Here is a 19,178-nt window from a genome sequence, read left to right as displayed (position 1 = left end):
AATATAGATGCTCGCTACTTTACAGTTTTTTTTCGGCATTATTCAATCGTCAAGTCGTTCTCTGATCATGTGACCCAATACTTCGCAAATAATTTTTGCAGCACTTTTCGATTATCACAGATGACCAACAGGCTCGACATGATTATCAGACAATGATATGTACTTCTTCGAGCTAAGGTTAAAAAGTTTAACGATTTTTTACGGTAAGTTATAAGATATCAGTGCTAAAAGTGACAGCATTACAATGACGATAAAACAGACGCGTAAGAACAATAGACATAGTTTTATTGAATGCGTGAAGTATATTTGTGAAAATATTTTGACGAATAAGGTTGCAAGAAAGTGTAAACAGAAACCATCTCTCACAACTACATCACATTTAAGCCGTTTTGGAAAGAGATTCCAAACTACGGCGGTCTCGTGTGGCTGCGATTAACTGTTCGTGTTTGAGCTTTTAAGAGCTTGTAATCACATTTCCACATATTGTGCACCTACAACACAACATAGTATGACATGGTGAATCTTTTCATATCAAATAACGGTAATGTGAATTTTGTTGCAAGTCAACCTTTAATATTAATACGAACTGTGAAAATACACTAAAAATTTTGATTATGTTGAATTAATAATGACAATGAGTACATAGAAGTGTGTGTGTAAAAAGGGTTACTGTTCCATCAGAAGCTACCAATCAAAACTTTGAATACGACGATACTGGTACCTCTCGATACTGGTACAAACGTAAAAATGAGATATCGTACTGGTTTTGTCTGATACTTTGTCTGACCGAATGGAGAGAGAATGTAGATGTCATTCCTACTCGAAATAGTACAACAGTCCATATGTAAAAGTTTAAAATCTTTAGTTTTTAGCTATAGCCATGAGGAAAAACTGAAAATTGAAGCTAGTAACGAGACATTTGAAATTGAAACGTCCCCTTTTAAAAATTACCATTTAAAAAACTTTTTTAAAGAAAAGCAAATGCAAAGTTTACATCAATTAATAATAAAAAGTGCATTCCCATTTAGCTTGTAACCTGCAACCACGGTAAGTACACTGTAGATAAAATAAATTAGACAAATAAGAATGACTTAGTCTTGCGGTTAGGTGCACATGTTTAAAAATTTGCCATTACAAAGATTTCGAGTTCAATTCCAGTGCCATGCGAATCTTTCATTGCTATATATTAATCACTTTAATTGGACACAGGGATAACGGACAAAAGACAAACACTGAGAATTATATAGATTATAAATTGTTTAGATGATGTGGAGATATAAGCTCAAGTAAGATTAATCCTTCAGCCTTATTATGTTATCAGATTTATTACTAATTTGAGAAAGAGCAAATCTAGAAATATTTCAGTCAAGTGGTGATAATTGGATAGTGCTCAGAAAACTCTACTAAATTCTTGTCTTTTTGAACTCTTAACCTCATCCATCCCTGTTTGCGGTTTCTGTGCATTTCCATACATCGTCATTGACTTTCTAGTTGTGTTCAACAGCTGAACAGCTACACCACTCAATTAGATATGAAATTCTGCATATGAAACTATCAAAGATGGATGAAATATTGTATTACCTTTATGTGACTAGATTTTATTGTGCTATATATATTGAATTATATTTTATTGCTGTATACTTTATACGGTATATTAATATATTAAATATCATTGAATTAGACTTATAGCCTGTCATAGTAATGCACTAAATTTATAGTCTGACATAGTAATGCATTAACTTTATAGCTTGTCATAGTAATGCACTAACTTTATAGCCTGTCATAGTAATGCACCAACTTTATAGCCTGACATAGTAATGCACCAACTTTATAGCTTGACATAGTAATGCACTAATTTTATAGCTGTTGCATTAGCTTTCTAGCATTAAATTTCATTGCTCAATAAATATGGCATTAGATACTGTAGTGTCAGATGTTAAAACATTGTATTTTATTGTCCTATATATGCTGCACTAAATAACTAAATAATATTGTGTTAAATTTTATTGCATCAGAGACAACTGCCTAAGTGTGTTATACCAGATTGTTCATGCTACAGTTATTGCCACTGATATCAGTATACCATACTCTATATCCCTAGATGTTGCCAGATAAGGAATTTCATTTGAGAAATTTTGCCATCTCTGGTGTATCTCACAATTCATCCTGGACCAGTTCAAGACTATACTAAGTGAACAAGAGATAATGTAATTGGTAATTGTTGTTATACTCCTTGTGTTGTCGCAACAAACATGTGTTATACAAAACCTAAAAATGTTTACAGACAAATTGGTGTTTTGATGTGAAAAGGCCGTACTTATGAAAAGCTGTTATCCAAGGACATTTATCTATCTGTATCTACTCTTGTATCTACCTTTCTGTATATGATCTGGGAAATATAACTTGCACCATATCTACCATATAGTTAGTTGCCTGGTAGACTAGTTGCCTGTCAAGGAGAATATATATGCTACTTAGAATAACTGCTACGGATAAAACCCACATCGTCATTTTGTGTGTGTGTGTGTGGTGTGCGCGCGTGTGTGCATGCGCGCGCATCTGTTAGTCTGTGTAAACATAGTGTGTTTTCACATTTCTTAGCTTATGCCATCCTAACTTCACGGACATATACTCTGTGCCTTCAGCGAGATCCCTAAAATATTTGGCAAATGAGCAAAAGAAAAAACACTGAGGGTTTTTGACCTTGTCTCCGAGGACAGAAAATGCCAACACTGAATGTTGAGAGGAAACTTAAAATACACATAATTATAAAATAAAACAAACTGACATCTGAGTAGACAACAGGGTTAACCTATGCCAGTTGGGTTACCCATAACTCCCATGTGAGCAGCGGAAGCCTACGCATAAATGCTAGATTTGCCCTGAATTGCCCTGGAAAATTTTTTGCCATTGTCATTTCCGTGTTAACTTTGTCACATCTAGCCTGGTCTCTGGACTAAGGATGTGATACAAATAGACATACTAATCTGGGTGAGATGAGTGATTGTCTCCTCGTGCTGAGCCACCAGCTTCCGCAAATCATTTGCCACAGATCGTTGCTCCGCTAAAGCTTTCTCCAGTAACAGAACTTTCTCTACAAATAAATGACAACCTATTAAAAACACTTATGTAGGAACAAAACTCTCCCTACAAATAAATGACAACCTATTGAAAACACATAAGTAGGAACAAAACTCTCCCTACAAATAAATAATAACCTATTGAAAACACATATGGATGAACAATTGTAAGTCTAAATTGCTCATATGAAAATAGCCCTTTAACCTGCATCTATAAATAACTAACTCACAACCATTCCTAGCGGCCAATCACGTCAAAGCAGTGAAGTGTACCAGAGTATGGTATAACCCTGGCTGGTAGCCGAGGGAACAAGCAATGAAGTGTCTTTTGTCTAGACGTTACTTTGTACGATGAACAAACACTGGCGCGATGAATAGCCCTGTGTCAGTTTCAACACCCATCCATTCTAATAAGCAGGCCTGAGTCTTGACAAAAATTCACCAAATGCACCAGTTAGCGTTTGAACGTGTAACCTCTGAGCGCTATCTAGGACGGACATTAGGAAATCTGTCTGTCTAATGGAAGACCCAAGAGACATTAATGATCATAACGGCAGGAAATAGTCGTAAAAACAGAAAACATTTCCTGTCTGTCTAAATGAGCCCTGAAGAAACTAAACTAAGTCTAACCAAGAAGACATCGAAATGCAATCAATTATGCATAATTATATGCTACATCCAAACCAACAAAGCAATACAGTAAACTTCTGCAAACTTCTGTCAATCAGTATCTGACATTTGCCGGAGTTGCCGAAACTGTTGTATGTTAAAACAAACATTCTTATAAGGAAATGTTGTATTTTGTTTTATTCGTTCCAGAGTTCCAATAAAAAACGGAAATACCTTAAACTAAATACAGTAGTAAAACAACTGCACTATAACTACATGTATAAAAAATTAGTTGCATAAACCTTAAATATATGTAAAACTATATTAATAATATATAGATATATGTAAAACTATATTAATGAAATAATCAGCAAAAAGAGGCTTTTATTTTTTTTAAAGTTTTATGAACCAAAGCTGAGAAAGGCCTTAGTTTAGTGCTAGCGTAAGTAATAGAAGTACACAGCGTAACTTACTTTAATATGCTATATATGATAATAACAATACAGAATAATAACAAATGCATTATTTTAAATTAATATAAATTACATCTAGTTTCAATTAATTCAGTTAATTTATTTTTTTTTATTATTTTTACACTTAATTTATATTACCTTTTTTACTTTTGATTAGAAAAATGCTTTAAAAAACTTTGAATGTCGTAAGATAAAACTACATTGTAAGCCAAAATAAATATTCGCTCTAATTTTATGTCGTATATAGAAACAATTACATACAGAAGTATCCAGCTATGAGGGTCAATGCTATAAACTGAAAGAGTCACAGCAAGAAGACGCTGTTAGCCATTCATATGAATGTATTAAAAAACTAGCTATGCCTAAATTAAGTAAAATCGGACATTTTTATACATTGAACAATAGTATTAAAATTTATAAATTTTTATATATTGAACATTAATATTAAAATTTATAAATTTTTATATATTGAACAATAATATTAAAATTTATAAATTTTTATATATTGAACAATAATATCAAAATTTATACATTTTTATACATTGAACAATAATATCAAAATTTATACAGCATACCAATTTAAGAGTTCTCTAAAAAACATAGCGGTGCAATGAATTTTACAAATAGCAAAACATTACAACACTTGGAAACTTGATAAGTGAATGTAATTCATATTTCAATCTAAATAACAAATTGAAATGAATTAAATACAAAGTGAACTAAACAGAGTAAACTGAGAATCCTTTTCAAGTCTAAAAATATTACTAAAAACCCGTAATAATATGTTTGAGGACTGTGTACTTTTCTATGAACATTGACAAATCAATTAATTAGAATTTCTTACGAAAGCTACGAGCACTAAAATTATTTTTGGCATATTCTACCAGCATCCAGATAACTATCACAGGACCTTTGTAAAAATGAGTTATTTATCCCATCATAAGCCGCGGTCTGCCAGGATTCTCTGGTGAAATTCTCTGAATCTCTTACTCCAGCTTAATTACAACCGATGCTATGGACAAGACTGTAAAACTATCTATTGGATTACCAACAAGCCATCTTTTGGAACTAACTCCCTAATACTATAAAAACATAGAAAAGGTAGCCAGTTTAAGGAAAACTTACATTACATCTTTTAACAAGTGAATAAACCCTAATTACTCACAAAAATTGATCTGGATTACTTGCTGACGACACGACTAGCTATGCTAATGTGTATCATGGGCTTCATCACTCTTTCAATTTTTTTTCTTTTGTTTTCTTACGACTGTTGATGAAAATTAATCAAAAATCAAAATCAAACTACTCGAATTATTAAAAGGAATACATCTATGCCATTCTATAGCATTTCTAGTGGGAAAAATGCAACTTCTTCGAGACGACCTAAAATAAATGGTATGAAACCACGAATATTACAGAACTATTACATAAGCCTAAGTTACCCTAATAAAATATCACGAATAAGACAAACTGTACAAAATAAACAGACAGGCCATAGCGGTACATCTCTTCTGCACACATATGTCTTAAAATCAAACTGTAACGCTGCATCATTCATATAATGCATGCTATGCAAATACCACACATAGGGTATTTGACATTGACAAATATTGTCAGTATGATGACTTTAGTAACAGATGGAAGTTGCTCTCTCTTAATGATCTGCATACACCTTATTTCGCAGTATGAGGGTATTATTATATGCAACAGGAGTGGAGAAGGGTTGTACCAGAAAGGAATGATAACAACATTTAGAAAGTATGTAAATTGCTTTAGCTAAAGACAGCTCCAATGGACCAATAGAAACACTTGTTCTTTCGAATAAAAAAATGGAGCCAAAGCTAGTCAAAATAATGGCAGTACAAAGTCACTTGAGTTTGAGCTAATTTGTGCTTTCCAAATAAAAAAATTTTTCTTCAGATTATTTCGAACTTCTCCTTTTCATTTGATGCAATGCATACAATTTAGAACTAAGTGGGCAATTCAAATCAAATCTGAGGATGTCTAACATTCTTATCAAGTGTATAAACCAGGCTTTAGCAGTAGATATTTGGAAACTCAAAAACCCTTGGAGTTAGCTTTATCAAACGCGCACAAATAGCGCTAAAAATCTATTTTATGAGAACTATTAGAAGTAATTTGAAAAATGTCTGTGGTGACTAGATTAGTCATTTGATATTGCACACAATGCGTCTTTTAAAAATATGTAACTATTTAAGAATTCTGTATTTATCAAAGAAATATTTTTTAAACCAACTAATGTAGCAAAACTCTTTGGATAGCTTGAACTCTGTTTAGAATGTTTTTACAACAGCTGGATTAAATATATGGGTTATAAATACACCACCGATTTATTGTTTTTCTAAATGTTCATCTGATGAGCAGAAGATGAACATTAGGTGGGTCCAAACAACTGAAGATAACGTAAAACTTTAGAGAATACTTTGTAGCAACCAGATAAAATTTAGCTTTTTTAAATGTCAATTTCGCCAACTACAATAGCTACATAGAAGAACTAAATTCGCTCCTTTTATTTTTAAACAAATGCGACTTGCTGTAACAGATAATGTAAGAGAGTTATTAAATAGGCTTACTGGGAATAACTTGGTGTTCAATTATAATCGTCTGACATTGTGGGACTAACAATGACCTTGAGACAATGACAAGTGAGAGCTTGCTTCCCTTAGCCACCATAAATGTTGAGTCTTTTACAAGCTACTGGTCACAAAGGGTGTTTAATGAAAGCCTGATAGGAATTAACAAACCAGCAAGCACAAATTTTAACTCTATGTCTTGTCATATCAATCGGCCATTAACTATGTAGGTTTGTGGGACTGCAACCTTTTCAGTCATGACCTCGTCTTTGAATACAAAATATGACTATTTTTGATTTCAGCTTGAAATGTAACTAAAGGATAAAGCTGCTACAATGTAAAAATAACGCATACAATAATCGGAAATACATTAATTGAAACTATATAGTGTAAGTTGGAGTAAGTCTATAGTGTAAGTTGGAGTAAGTCTATAGTGTAAGTTGGAGTAAGTCTATAGTGTAAGTTGGAGTAAGTCTATAGTGTATGTTGGAGTAAGTCTATAGTGTAAGTTGGAGTAGGTCTATAGTGTAAGTTGGAGTAAGTCTATAGTGTATGTTGGAGTAAGTCTATAGTGTAAGTTGGAGTAAGTCTATAGTGTAAGTTGGAGTGTCTATAGTGCAAGTTGGAGTAAGTCTATAGTGTAAGTTGGAGTAGGTCTATAGTGTAAGTTGGAGTAAGTCTATAGTGCAAGTTGGAGTAAGTCTACAGTGTAAGTTGTAGTAAATCTATAGTGTAAGTTGGAGTAAGTCTATAGTGTAAGTTGGAGTAAGTCTATAGTGTAAGTTGGAGTAAGTCTATAGTGTAAGTTGGAGTAGGTCTATAGTGTAAGTTGGAGTAAGTCTATAGTGCAAGTTGGAGTAAGTCTACAGTGTAAGTTGTAGTAAATCTATAGTGTAAGTTGGAGTAGGTCTATAGTGTAAGTTGGAGTAATTCTATAGTGTAAGTTGTAGTAAGTCTAGAGTGTAAGCTAGAGTAAGTCTCCCACAACACCTCTTAAAAGTCTCCAACATGTATTTCTATAACTTACTCTACAAGTGAACTGAGGCACTGAGCCTACAGTTTGGTTTACGTGTCTCAATAAATAAAGATACGTAATAAATAGATAAGATAAAACAATAATATAATCTTTTTCACCAATTACTATTTTGTTAATTTAGTTGTTAGGGCCTACACATAATTTAGGTTTTCACAACTAGTTTTTACAAAGTTCAGGGCATTTGTTTTCATGCTGTAATTCATGCTGTTTTAAGTATTTTTAATTGTTTTTTTTTGGAGCCCTGAAATGAACTAAATAAAATGCAGTATATTCTCATGTATGTTTCTACATGAAAAATAATTCTGTTGTCTTTTATAACAACGCATTTCCTCTAGAAGCGAGCCATTACTGGTACATTGGAAAAAGCAATATTTTGCAAGTGTTACCAGTTTTTTTCTTGATGGTAGCAGCTTGAATAAGAATCTAACATTCTTATTAAAGTATATTTAGATAATAATTTTTGTACTTAAACATGAAAATGGAAGGAAGGCTTTCATGAGCCTTTTAGTTGAATTAAACTGCTATGTTATATATAGCTACTTTGACATTATTGAAAAAAGTTATTATTATAATTAAAAGTTTAAACTATTATGATTTTTAAAATTATTAAAAAAGTTTAGTTACAAATCCTTCTAAGTTTCAAAAACAGACTAACTTAACTAATTATAAGCTAGTGTGAAGGTCTAAACTCTTTGCTAAAAAAGTTAAATAAGTTCAGTTAGAGAGCAACAGCCGAAACTTTCCATATTTGGGTAATACATCAATTGTCATAGACAAGGTATTACCCACACTATGCTTCAATTTTTTATCTTTTGACTTTCACCGTTACAGGTCGCCAACATAAAGTTTTCCTCATAGTATATGATTTATTGTGGATGATGGATCCCTCACGAAATTTGTTACAGGAACAATTGTGACTAGACGCCCTTCTTAACGCCACCAGTTGTTCTTGTATGACTCGAACCACCAACCTATTGATCATAAGCCGGCACCCTAACCACCGACACACAGCTGCTCCCTCTAAACCATTCTTCAAGCACAGAGCTCCAAATATAAGCAAAAACAAATTATGTTATTTGTCTATTATTCTAATTATTCCCTATTGCACATTTTGTATTAATTATATAAATTATTCATCAGGTTTAAACATGCTAAAACTTCCTGTGAATATCTTCATTTCCTCAATTTGCTAAATTAAATGGTGAGTGTCCAATACGTGTATTGTAATGTATTGTAATACGCGCAACTGAAAACAATAGAACTAATTATCAGCAGAGTTTCATTCTATGCTTTGAGTAAAATCTGCCTCTGTTCAACTTCTGTGCCAGACACATGAAATCAGTCAGTCTGTACAGACCCTTGTCACACGGTGTGTCAATTCTGTTAAGACCAACTTACTAGAACGTAGATGGTATAACGCCGATTAACACAACTGAATGGAAACATGTAGATGAATTCCTATGAACTTTTATAGAATGTCTAGGGCAGCTATGCTACTTTGTTGAGCAATGATGACCAGCACATACTTCATATTATTGCTGTCTAAAGAAGACACCTTGTGCCAACAAATGTAAGTGAAAAGAACTTGGGATATGCCTATTGTTAACCTGTTTGGTAGCGAATAATTTCACTCTCTTTCTACTTACGATTTAAAAAACTAGCTGTTGAATTATCTGTTATCATTTGAGGAGAATTTGATGCTCATCGTCAAAATAAGTCTGATGTTTCTGATACTCGAGAACACCGCGAGGGTTCGACCAAAACTTTTTTATTTTTATTGTTAACGTTCTTTTGCAAAAATGTGATATAAGTAATACATTTTATTTCAATCTGTTTCTTGGTCAAAAGGAGTATATTATTTATTTTTTTCAAACAGTAGAAAGATAATATAACATCATTCGTAATTATCAAAAATAAAATAATAAATAGCTAGATTTATTTATTTTTTATCTTTTAATAAAAATTTCATCAGTAAGTTTGAGCATTGAAGTTTTAAGCGTAGTCACAGAGAATGTTCGCAAGTAATGGAAAAAACTGAGTCAGTCACCATGACACTAAAGCATCGTCTAGTTTTGTACGATACAATGTAGGATAAAGGTACAATTACAGCTGTCAACCATAACTTTATCACCACTGCTTCGCTCTACAATGTATCTCTAGAGTATCAAGTGAATAATTTAGCTTCCTGAATCCTTGTATTTAAAAACTCTTTTCACTGCCATCCAAGTACAAATTTAGCTTTCAGCCTACTGCCAGCCAATTTACTGCAAATTGCCGATTTTGCTGCTTATTATGTATACAATTTTTTCAATTTCAAACCCTATCTAGAACATTTTTGATATATAATTTATTTTGCCAACATTTTAACAAACAGGGCTATGCAAAAATTCAATGTATCTATACAATGTGCATTGCTAAAGCTATGTGAAGCTATGATCGCTACGAAGCTATACCGATGCTCTACAGTGTTTCTTACTCTCAAAAAACTATTACTTTCACCACCATCAGAGTCAGTGCTGTCACTTTCATTATCGGAGTATTTAATTAATACTGAATCAGCTATATTTTCACCAACAAAATTCATTTTGCTTCTAACATGGGAGGTGCTTGCGGAAGCCATATTACGACTAAAAAGTTCGATCACCAGAAAGAAAATGTTCGATTTTGACTTCGGATTTTATGATCAAAGATTATAATTTGCTTGGCGAATATAGGCTAATTTTTCCAAGAACTATTCGAACAACACTCTTAACATCTTAGAAATACAAATGATCGTTGGTTATCTTGTCACGAATCATTAATATTCAGTTACTACGTAACCACAGTAAATTTCGCAGAAATACGCTTACGGCAGTCGACCCTAGAATTCGCATAAACTCCCGTAGGGCAGTGAAAGGGTTAACATGCGAACAAACATTTTTAGACTCATATTAGTCGGGCACATTTTTGTGAACCGAAATACCATTGCTGTAAACAATTCGGTTCCTAACATAAGTTAAGACCCACGTGGCACAGCAGGGAATGATTCTATAAGGAGAGGTGAGTCATCGGTCAATAGAGTTTCCTCATTTACGATCTGCGAACAGACCACTTGCAGTCCTGTTGGGTGTGTTTCCTTTCAAGAAAATAACAGACCAATTAAAAAGCCCCAAGGAACTCGTGACCTAGTGCTCTCTGGTTACGATTGAAAACTGTCTAGTCATTGGCCCCTAAACCAGATGAACCGGCTTAATTCCTTCAGACCGGAGGGACCAATAGTTCTACTGCCCATGGGTAGGTAAAGGTGGCAAAACTAATAGAAAAGTTTGCAGCGACATAATGCCATAAATTATTCTAAAAATACTCACTATGAATTATGTCTACAACATTCGTGAGAAAGTAGACGGATAGATTTTAATTTCAAAACACACTGAATCATATATTATATTCTTTTTGGAAATAATCAGCAATACAATCAATAGTAATAAATTTCACTTTGTCATTCTGTCTGTCTGTTAGCCTGCGTAAACTCCATGTGTTTTCACATTTTATGGCCGATTCTGACTACATTTCATATGATCCACGCCTTCCGCTAGACTGACAAAGGAGTTGTGTGCACCACCATAAAACTTGTTTACTATGAGTAACTTGCGGAGGCCACTCAAGTCTGATATTGCAATTCTACTAAGTAATATATTGAATGCCAACTAAAGGGTGTTTCCTGTGAATACATACCCTAGCTTCTTCTGGAAAACTGTTTTGGTTATCAAAGCATTTGGATAAATCTATTTTTAAGCAAACCAGACTATGTAAATAATACTTGAGATTGTTGATCCAGATCTGGTTATATTCAAATACCTATGCTCTGATTCAAATTTTCTTTTTCTATTGGTAAATTTGATTTACTACAGGCAAAAATTCGGTGTCAAAACTTTATCTGGCTCATGAGAACTAGCCTCTCAAACACTCATATGATTAGAAATTCAAGAATGCACCTTCACGTGTATTAAGTACAATTACCCACAATGCACCTTCACATGTTTTAAGTACAATTACCCACAATGCACCTTCACACGTGTCAAGTACAATTACCCTCAATGAATGAGTTCATAGACTGTTGTCACAAAAGCGGTATAGCAATTTGCGTTGAAAATCCACACGCATGCTGCGGGTTATCCGCTTTAAAATGAAAGAAATCCTGGACAATGCTCGGCTTCATGCTCGTAGAAGCTAACACTTTTTGCAAGTCTGAACAGGAAAAATTAAATTGCGTGTTGCACATAGTTTTGCTGTCTTAAATTCTGTGCTACTTTTCAAAACGGAGAACAAACAAGCAAATTGAGTTTCACCAAAAGTTTAGGAAACTACATATTTTGAAGAATGCCAATTTTATACTAACTTTCATAATTATTGAAATTGGGAGTTCTTTTTAAACAATTAAATTTCATGTAAAAGTAAGTACACACACTAAACAGAATTGAATGTTTTAAATGTGACTGGATTTATTAACAAAAGTTGATACTAATTTCCCTCTATATATATGAATACTACTTAATTTCTATTGCAAATATTTTTAATTTATTAATCCGGACAGCACAGCAGCCAATTTAATTGTACAGTACAGTAGACTCCTTCAGCAGGCAGGACAACAGACCCCTTAACTGGACAGCACAGTAGACCTCCTAATTGCACAGTACAGCGAACCACTCAAATGGAGAGTACAGCAGACCTATTAATCGCAGAGGAATTGAATAGAATGAATAGAGGTTGGATTTGCCCAATAGAAACATTTCAAATAAAAAATATGCTGTAGAATGGACACAGATGTTATTCACTTTCTCTCTTTTTTGTTGCAACTGCAATTCGATCAATCTTCTTAACGGTTTGGGCTGTTTATTCTGATCATCAAATGCCAGGGTTCCATTCCAATAATTTATATAATAACTGCGCATATCTTGAAAACTGCTCGCTTTTCTCTGTGTATAAACTGCTTAGAAAATAGTTGTGTTCTAAAAGCATAAATATTTACACAAAAATGTAAATTCTTCAGTTTAAATTTGTTTACAATGAGACCAATGGACTTGATTGATTAACGAAAGAGTGTTGTTGTATGTATGCGTTTTTATTGGCAGAATGATGCTTTCCGTTATATGCCAGAAGGAAAATGAAGAGACATAAATCAGGATTTATTAAAAGTAGGTAATCTAATAGTATTGCGGAGGAGTCGGGATAGTGAATTATAGGCTGTAGTAACAGAAAGTTCATAAGCTGGAACATGATGGTGAATATAGTATGTTGGCATCACGGAATAGAAATCGATGTCTGTCATATGTGAAAGGATATATACAAATATTCTGGCATAGTTCACGCAAGATTGTTAAACCTGTGACACAAATGCTAGAATGAGCAAGTTTTGGATAGCTCAGTTTTTTAGCTGACCAAATTCTGGTAGCTTTCCATTCAAAAAGAGTACATGGGTCTTAAAATAAAATTTTAAAAACATTTTTTCAAGGATTGTACTGACTTTTAATGCATTATGGGTAAAATCAAAAGTTGGAAAATGATGTGGTTTCTTATGTTGCTAGACTGGACCAATGGAAGAACATGCTTACGGCACTAAGGTGCTAGCCGGCTAATCCAGCAACAACAGATGTATATTTTAGACGATATGAATTGTCACGGATAGGCAACATTTAGCAAACTTGGAAAACTGAAAATCCAAATGCAAAAAAAAGAGCAGATGAACCAGAAATAAGCGGGTGCAGAATGTATCCATGTTGAAAACCTGACATTTGCTATGGAAAACATGGCAATTGATTTTCAGAAGATGGGTGTTATAGGATAGCAGAACCTTCAAAATTACGTTTTATACCTGGCTTTATATCATTAATAAATCAATATTTGCTAATTAGAACTACATATCCGATCATGACACAATCAAAACATGTATAAGCTGTTCGTGACATCTCACCTATGAGAGATTGAGTTGGCATTAATAACCACCTACCTACTTCTATAAATATTTAAAGATTTTTCATTGAAATTAAAAGCAGGATATATTTATTGCTGCAATACACAAAAAGCTGATTATGCAAGGAAGAATTGGTATATTTGTTATGTGCATGCATTAACAACCGAACGGGAGAACGCGCAGGTGAGCAGAGGGCTGATAGTACCTATGCCCAGTAAACCTGTCAGCTGCCTACTCGTATGCCGGCAGCATCCCTAAGGAGGTATTAATATCAGCCTCCTTCAGTCCCACTGACTGTCACAACGCCTCCCTTGATATAGAGCATGCTCGTATCTCAAGAGGTCTATCTTTGCATTAAGTATTAAGAGCTTCCTAACAGGAAGTCTCATATAAATTTGCTTCTAAGCAGCAACACAACTGATAATCTCAAAAACAAACTCGTACACATGATTATATGATTGGAGAAACAAGTGCATTTCGGAGATGGACTAGTAAACCAGGACTGTAGAGACAGCCTTTTAGCCTAGATTGCTCTGGCTACGTAATTACATTCAAAGTGGACACTCTTGAAGTGATTGTTGATGGATACAGCTAAAGTATTAATATTAGGCTCTATGTACAGTATAAAGACAGTAAAACAGTGGTGTGTTTCAACGGCATGAGACCAACAGTGACCTAGTTTCTAGAACGTCTGACCTACAAACAATAGGCTTGGGTTTAAATCCTAAAAAATGAATTACAGCCAACCTTAAATTGCTCTCTTTAACTGGCTTTGTCTCCAATTATGGAGGTTCCTATGCCACAGACAAAGACATGTTCAGCCAAGATGACAGAGCCAATGTTTGTACGAAAATGCTCTTAAAACACGCACAGCCTCTGCTTGTAGTAAGCTAAGCAGATATAATAATCGATTTTCAAGGAATCGCTCATACATCTCAGTCGGAATGGAATTATTTGGCACCATTTATTTACTGCTAATTATTTGGCACCAACTATTGGATTCCAAATTATTTCACCTGAACGCGGTTTGGCACTGTTTATTATTATTACTGGCTGACTATACTGTCATCGCCGAAATCACTTTAAGATTTAATTAGTTGAACTTTAAGTTTACTGATTCCGTTTACTATAAACAATCGGTTGCTGCCACAGTACCAATCCAACCTGCTAAAATACATAAGAACTGTCCAATGTATTTTAAATATTGCAAGGCAGTTCGCAGAGAGTGAGACTGGAATATCGCGAGGTTTAGCCCACCATTACAAAGTTTAATGACAGTCGGATTTTAAACATTGTATTGATGCATTATTGTCAAGATAAAAGTGTGAAACTTTCCTAGTTTAATTAAATCCATAAATTGTAATGGTAATATATAACATCTATAATAAATATACCAATATCTATTTTTTATTCTACACCAAAAATTATTCTGTTATTTTGACGCTAAGCTTTATGAGGCCAGAAGCGCTGGTGGCCATGAAAAATAAGAGCTAAACATTGGCATCAAACCATCGGGGTCAAAATGATGGCGCCAAAAAACACTAGACCCATCTCGATAGTGCTGCTGTCAGCTGTTTGATTCTGCTATAGCCAACACGAACTGCAAAGAAAATGTTTTATTTTTTATTCAACTTATTCTATGTTACAAAAGCTGAATATATAAATGAAAAGTGGAACTCGGACCGCTGTCAAGTTCAATCATTGAAAAAACTTACCTTAGCTTTTTTTATACACCAAAAAAATAACAAACCACTGATGCTGACCAAATACTAGCAGCCATGGTATAAACATGTAAGAATGAGCAAATGACCTTGTACCAGCTTTCAAATTATGACTGATCATACAGACAGCATTTAAATAGCGTTGATAGATAGACCCAGGCATGGCAAACAACAGACCTTGTTAGATAGACCCAGGCATGGCAAACAACAGACCTTGGTGATTTACAAATTGAGTAAAATCTCACGTGGTGCAATGAATAAATAAGAGGAGTTGTCGGCACAATTAGAAATAAAACTATTCATACTGTAAAAGCCATAGGCTAAGCTTTATACATACTGATTTTAATGACCTGTTCGAAGGTCATGTGACTTTTCTGTTATAGTTTTTTTAGTTTTCCATCTAATAAAAATAAAATTACAACAATGCTTCATGACCCAAAACCCTTTTAGTCAAATGTATAACATGACCGTTAACAAGCCTTTTAAATAAAAACAGCTAACAGTAACATATAATGCTTAGGCAACCAAGTCAAGGTATATGAAATTTGGGGGTGAGTGTTCTGCCTTTTGAACCCTAATTCACAGCCTTGAAACCCTGTAGAACATACCCTGTCCCTTTAGTCCCAACTGTTCCAGTTGCTTTATATCCATATCTTGTCTGGCTCGGATTGCTTTCTCTAGACCTTCCTTTTTCACGGATGACCTCACAAGATTGTCATGTGCCTCATGTATTTTTTGCAGTTCAAACTCGAACTGCAATGAACAAACATTGCTAAAAATGAATCCTATAGCACTGCGGTCAAAGCAGAAAAAATACTCTAGGCTGCTTTAAAGGCTGCCAGTTTCCTTCCAACGTACACGAAGCTGCCTCAAGGGGTGACAGCTTCCTTCCAAGGTACTCTAGGCTGCCTTAAAGGTTGACTTGCAACAAAATTCACATTACAGTTATTTGGTATCAAAAGATTCACCAAGTCTTACTCTGTTGTGTTGTAAGTGCCAAATATGTGGAGATGTGATAACAAGCTCTTAAAAGCTCAAAAACAAAAAGCGGCCGTAGATTGGAATCTCTTTATTTCGATGATGTAACCACCAAATTTGGTTATCGTCTTGTCACGTATGTTCTCACGTGAACTGAAAAGCCAATACAAAGCTCAATATAAAACTTATCGTAGTACTAGTTTATGACAAACACTTCGGGTTTTACCGAAGACCCCGTATCAAATATAGATGCTCGCTACTTTACAGCTTTTTTTCGGCATTATTCAACCGTCAAGTCGTTCTCTGATCATGTGACCCAATACTTCGCAAACAATTTTTGCAGCACTTTTCGATTATCACAGATGACCAACAGGCTCGACATGATTATCAGACAATGATATGTACTTCTTCGAGCTAAGGTTAAAAAGTTTAACGATTTTTAACCGTAAGTTATGAGATATCAGTGCTAAAAGTGACAGCATTACAATGACGATAAAACAGACGCGTAAGAACAATAGACATAGTTTTATTGAATGCGTGAAGTATATTTGTGAAAATATTTCGACGAATAAGGTTGTATGAAAGTGTAAACAGAAACCATCTCTCACAACTACATCACATTTGAGCCGTTTTGGAAAGGGAATCCAAACTAGGGCGGTCTCGTGTGGCTGCGATTTGCTGTTCGTTCTTGAGCTTTTAAGAGCTTGTAATCACCTTTCCACATATTTTGCACCTACAACACAACAGAGTAAGACATGGTGAATCTTTTCATATAAAATAACTGCAATGTGAATTTTGTTGCAAGTGAACCTTTAAGGGTGAGAGCTTCCTTCCAAAGTACTCTAAGCTGCCTTAAGGATGAGAGCATCATTCAAACATATTCTAGGCTGCCTTAAGCGGTGGCAGTTTCCTTCAAACGTATTTTAGGCTGCCTCAAAAAGTGACAGCTTTCCAAAATACTATAAGGTGCTTTAAGGGGTGACAGTATTCTTCAAACATATTTCTAAGTTGCCTTAAAGAGTGACCGCGGGTTTAGAGTAACAGTCTAAACGACAAACAGGTCAGAACTGAGCAGCTTCAGTCAGACTCGGCATGATTTGAGCGAACACTGCCAAAGCTCAGCGCTGACCAGACAGTTTAACGTTAGCCAATAGCATTGTCACTTTATTCCTCTGCCTGCTTATTAGCTAAAACATAAACAGCAAAAAAGTAACCCAGAAATCACAAGAATGATGTTACTTTCTTGAGATGACATCGCATTTCAGTGAGGTCGAAAAGGTGCTTTAGTATCAGTGAATGCAATGCTCGCTCTATCGTTTCACTATGGTTTATTTGATGGGAATGCTACTCGATTCGACTGGTGTAGTTTAGTTGACATGTGCACTCCGAATACATCAGTTTGGCTACTGTGTGCCCGTTCTTCAACAGACAACTCTATGAATACATTCACAAGAGGTACGCCATCATCTCATGAATACCAATTACAGACAACTCTATGAATACATTCACAGAGGTACATCATCGTCCCTTGAATACTGATTACAGTCGCAAGAAGAATAAGCAGACGATAAACGTTTTTGGACTATAATGTAATGAGCTACAGGCTAGAAATTGCAAACGAAAAATTCAAATATCCATGAGATGTCTTTATCCTGATCCAGAGGCCCGAGCTGCTTTCAAATCACTTTTTTATGACTCAAATCAAATCATATCCGGCGAACTACAAATCAAATCCCCTGCCCTTGCCAGCAAATTTGAAGCAAATCAAATCAAATTAGCCCTATAACGAATTCAAATCTCGAATCATTTGAGAATGATTTGAAATACTCTTTCAAATTGTTCGCTCAATTGTTGCATAGTATGATCAATCTGCAGTATACAATGTAGCTGTAGCCTGCAATCCTATCCATAGGACCTGAACCGGGAGAGGGGAGGAGAGGGGGTTTCCCCGTCCGTTTTGGGTTCTATGGATAGGAATAGTATAGCTGTGACTCCGTACTACTATACGTATGCTAAATTCATCACTAGATATGGTTTTGTTCCATGTTCCATACAAGGTATGTTAAAACATCATTGCAGAGCACATCATACCATTTTCTAACATTTGGTTTTATTACAATACAGTATTCATTTATTTCACTGCAAAACCTAACATCATTAATTACTCTTTAATCATTAGGAATGCAAATATCATATCGAATATCGATGTTATCGATATTTCATACATATCGTATCGAAATGCAAAAAATCCATCTCGCACAGCTATAACTTACATACACTAGTTGCATTTTAGAAAAACTAGCTTGCACAAGTTTTCAGATGTCAATAAGCTCATGTGTGGCCTCATGGTGAAGCCACTTTTACCAAAAATTCGACATGACACGCGGTCCTTTTCTTTTTTTGTAGAGGGAAACCCGTGCGTGCGCTTAGCCTCGGTATTAATGGTGCGCATTTCTTGCAAAAATTTGGGCTAACTTCGTAAACGTCGTAAAAATATTTTGATCAGTTACAGAAAGCAAGGCTATAGGTAGCGGTGTGATTTGATTTATTTTTCAAATCAAACAAGCCTGAAACTTCGAATCAAATTACTTCCCAAACTTTTCAAATCAAATCACCATTTGTGTCAAATAAGTATAATATGATTTGTTTCAAATATTCGAATCACCATGATTTAAGAGCAGCTCTGTCCTGATCAGCCTAAAGTGTTCCTATAGCATGATAAGCACTCATAGCATAG

The 19,178-nt window shown here is 34.6% G+C and overlaps 1 protein-coding gene across 2 annotated transcripts in view; it reads right to left on the bottom strand.

Annotated features, from left to right (window-relative positions):
• LOC137405721 (angiomotin-like) overlaps positions 1–19,178 on the bottom strand; it is a 65,126-nt gene that overhangs the window by 20,746 nt on the left and 25,202 nt on the right. For both annotated transcript variants that reach the window (XM_068092083.1, XM_068092085.1), the window contains 2 exons: positions 16,072–16,216; positions 2,984–3,094 (listed from right to left, as the gene is read on the bottom strand). In XM_068092083.1, the coding sequence (XP_067948184.1) occupies positions 2,984–3,094; positions 16,072–16,216 (256 nt within the window). The remainder of the gene's footprint in view (positions 1–2,983; positions 3,095–16,071; positions 16,217–19,178) is intronic.

Source organism: Watersipora subatra, chromosome 10, assembly GCF_963576615.1.
Source record: "Watersipora subatra chromosome 10, tzWatSuba1.1, whole genome shotgun sequence".
Lineage (NCBI taxonomy): Eukaryota > Metazoa > Bryozoa > Gymnolaemata > Cheilostomatida > Watersiporidae > Watersipora > Watersipora subatra.
Note: the sequence above shows the minus strand (reverse complement) of the source record. Positions and strands in the feature narration are given on the sequence as shown.